Source organism: Schistocerca cancellata, chromosome 7, assembly GCF_023864275.1.
Source record: "Schistocerca cancellata isolate TAMUIC-IGC-003103 chromosome 7, iqSchCanc2.1, whole genome shotgun sequence".
NCBI classification, from domain to species: Eukaryota; Metazoa; Arthropoda; class Insecta; order Orthoptera; family Acrididae; genus Schistocerca; species Schistocerca cancellata.
Window position 1 is genome coordinate 192,980,271 of NC_064632.1, and position 4,011 is coordinate 192,984,281.

Here is a 4,011-nt window from a genome sequence, read left to right on the forward strand (position 1 = left end):
CTGGACGTGTGTGCATCAGAGACAGTAAATTTGTAAGACTGGATGTCATGAACCGATATATATATATATATATATATATATATATATATATATATATATATATGTGTGTGTGTGTGTGTGTGTGTGTGTGTGTGTGTGTGTGTGTGTGTGTGTGTGGACAATTTCACTTGTGAAGTCCAGTGAGTGATCGGAGCAGCTATTCTCTTAATATGGAGGTTGATGAGGCCTCAGAATCTTCTGATGATGACGTTGTTCCACTCAATGAGTCATCTGATGATGAGAGAAGTGAAAATAATGGAGATCAAGTAGACAATAATGCTGAAGTGAACAATTTTGAAGAAATAATAATAAATGACGATGATGAAGATGCCAAAGAGCAACAGAACATTAATTATTATGATGTAGGTGTCAATCAGCCAGAGAACATTCTTCAAGATTATGTGGATATAAATCAGCAACAGTATTATCTTGATAATAACCAAGGCCTAAACCAGGAGGAGTACTTTGTTAATCAAGATATAAACGAAGACCAAATGCATGCAAAGTGGTATGAGCAAGATCAGTACATGGAAGAAAACATCGGAGAAATACCACTTGATGACGAGGAAATGTTTGAAGAGTCAGATGGGGAATCAGATGATGAGTTCATCTACATTGTCGAAGTAACTACATACAGGATATGACGAATAAGAAGACGAAGAAATTAAAATATCTCTGACAATATCTGCAGTGTTGCAGTATTATGATGATCAGTGTTATGAAGAATACATTTACAAAACCTGCTTTCTTAAGTGTGAACATAAACTTTTAAATATATATCTGTAAACTGTCATTAAGATTAGTTTTCAGCTGAATAAATCATCAGTGGGGTACACGCTTACTTTGTGTACAATGTGTTTGGCAAGCACAAGGAGCCCTAGCTAATATGGTATTTGCTTATACAACTTTACACATCGGTACCATATTTCTCTAACACATAAATTACACAGCTATCTGATCATTTAACTGAGAGAGACAAACATTTCTTTTTTACTACATCAGTGACTGATGTTTACATAATTACTCAGTTGGATAACTTCACACTTATGAAACTGTATTTTATATGTACTTTGTGAACTGTTAATATATTTATCGGAACCATTGCGATACTATGAGGGCTTTGAATGATGTATTTGGTAAGGGATCATGATTTTTAAAGTATGTTTGAGGTAGATGACACTACTGAAATGAGCAGAGAATTTTTTAGGTTTTGAAATTATTGCAGAAAACTACGACGTTTTTGAGATTTGACTGAGGTGTTATGACGTTCTTATTAAGACGACGATGTGTATTATGTTGTTGAGGTATGTTTATGATCAATAAGCTGATGCTATATGAGGAATTTGATTATGCTACGTATTTATTATGATGAAATATTGAAGAAGTGTCGATGAATATGTATATGTGTAATTAGGTAATGAATAATGAGTAGTGGTTAGGGACTCTGATTTGTGAAAAAGGATGTTGGAAACCAAGAATCGTACTTTAAGAGTTATGAAATGTGTGTAAATGTGTGAATGTATCACAATGCCGGTGAAAATTTTTCGGACACTGTTATATTTATAGGATTTTGTTTCTACACATTTCTACTGTAATTTCTCGACTTGTGAAATTTTCTTTGTATCAAACCGTCACTGTAGTGGAAACTTCTGTTGTAAATTTCGGTAAGAAAGGTAAGTGACCTTGACGTAATGTGTTGTGGGTGCCCAGCTGAGCGATAGTCGCCTAAAAAAATAAAGCCATTAGGTGGAGAAAAAAGGAGCCATTATCCTCGCTATTGACATTTCTTTGTAGAAAGCATCGCAAATACCACATGCTCAATCTGGGAAACATATGATTATAGTGTGGAGCACGTACTTTGTGCTACTTACTGAAATGTTTATGTGTTGTTGGGAAATATTCTTACATCTGCACACCTGATTATGACAAGTGTCTTTCTATGAGAATTGAGAAAATTTCTACTAACTTATGAAATGCCACATGAGTATTGAATGATATTTTTGTGCTTTACTTTGTATATAGTTGTTTATTTTATTTGATATCTGTTTTCCAGGTGAGTTGCATCATTGGTTTTATAAAATAAAATTAAATACATTTGCTAATGTGAACACTTCCTGTCAACAGATCTATTAAATAATAATTTTATGATCCACATTCTTCGAAAATGGAGCACTTGGAAAGGAAAGAACAATTAGAAGGGACTAATAACAGTAACTGCATACATAATTTTCTTTTCAAGTACTTGGTAATTTTTTAATGACATAGGCATTAAGATGTGAATAGACATTTCTCTTATCTGCATTGTTCTCTTTAGTGTACTATTTTTTCTGCCTGTGGGTTTGTCATGATTAGGTATAAGTTATTGCATTTGCTGCTGCTGTTTGCCAGGCATAGTGCTACTGAATTTCACTTTGTATTACTCTGTTAAGCCAGTTCTACTACTGATTTATATTTCTTGTTGCTGCACATTGGCTCATATTAGTGATAATGTTGCATTTGCTTTGCTAATTTATATTTTTTTGCTGCTTACTTTGCCAATTTGCATTTTTTCATTGCTGTTTGTGTTAATTATTTTGTGCTGCTGCATTGCCTCCTCCCTTAGTTTAGCATCTGAGCTCAGTAGATTTCAATTAGCTTAAGAGGGGGTAGGCTATATAAGAAAATGAGTCCTGATGAATTGGAAGAAATGCATTGACAAGGTATAAAAAAAAGTGAAATAAGAGGAAACGTCTATGAAATGATGTTTTGGGTTGGACTGCAGTACCAAATGTCACACTGAAAACAAACCCTGACGTGTCCTTTTGTCTTATTCCACTATGAGTCTGTGTACCTTATGTATTTGTGTTCTTCCTGTCTTCATGTGTTTATCTGGTAAGACTTATGTTGTACAATTTTTCTAATACTCAGCTACATTCACTATGATGAGGAATACTGCTTATCCTCAAATATAATTTGCATTTATAATATGTTATTTACTTTGTAAAGATGTTTCGTCATTATTTATTGTGTTTTGTTTTAATGCTCACGTGTGAAGTTGATGTTTCGAAAGTTATTCTGAACTTTTATGTATTTAATTATGTCATAATTCCTGTAACACTGATGTATATGTTATTTCGATTCTTTTGTAAAGCCCGTATTACCAGAAATGTTTTCTGTATTGTTATGTTCTTTAATGATGTACTTTGTACCTTTGTAATTGTATTCTCATGTCGTAAATTTAAAATTGTTGACACCAGTTCATCAAATTAAGTAACTTGTAAGCATTAATTTCACTGCACACATTTCTGTTGGTCATAGTATATGCACAATATGTGAAAAAAAGAGGAGTGTTAGTGTTTGGACGTGTGTTAATAATTCAGCAAGGGACTGAATAACAACATTGCTGGTTCTGAGGACAATTCCAGAAACTTTATAAGTGCACAAGTGGTGGTTTATGGACTTGCTATATTCTCCGCAAGACTGTTCGATGGTGATTGTGCACCTGCACAGTCGCAACAGATGGCTGCTGGCCATCTCTAAAAGGACTGCAGTGGGTCTGCACTTTTGATAACCCACCAATACCAAAAATATTTCGAACATATCGTTATTGACACATTCAAGTGACACATCACTCTGGTGTGCCAACACGTATGTCGTTCTGATAGACTCTGCAAAATGTTCGTTAAACGATCAATAACAAATCTATGCATTCCGAAAATAATATAGGTGATGCTTATAAACTCATTCAAGGTACGAAGGACAGTAGCATTGACACGAGATGATTGTGTTTCCATCGAAAAGAATAGTGCTGGGCAAGTAGTCATACCAAAATTATGTGCCTCACTATTGAAAGGAGGTTTGCTGAGATAGATAATTCCTCAATGCTGCCTTATAAAAGTACTGAAGGCCCCGGAATACATGATCGGATAACAGTATAACACGATATCATATATATATACCATGGGCGAGAATGTGGATGATTAGAGTTGCGAA

General features: G+C 34.3%; 1 protein-coding gene across 1 annotated transcript; it reads left to right on the forward strand.

Moving 5' to 3' along the window:
• The first annotated feature begins 209 nt into the window (after positions 1-209).
• LOC126092696 (protein PFC0760c-like) lies at positions 210-683 on the forward strand. Its single transcript, XM_049908418.1, has one exon. The coding sequence runs from the start codon at positions 210-212 to the stop codon at positions 681-683; it is 474 nt and encodes a 157-aa protein (XP_049764375.1).
• Positions 684-4,011: the final 3,328 nt, after the last annotated feature.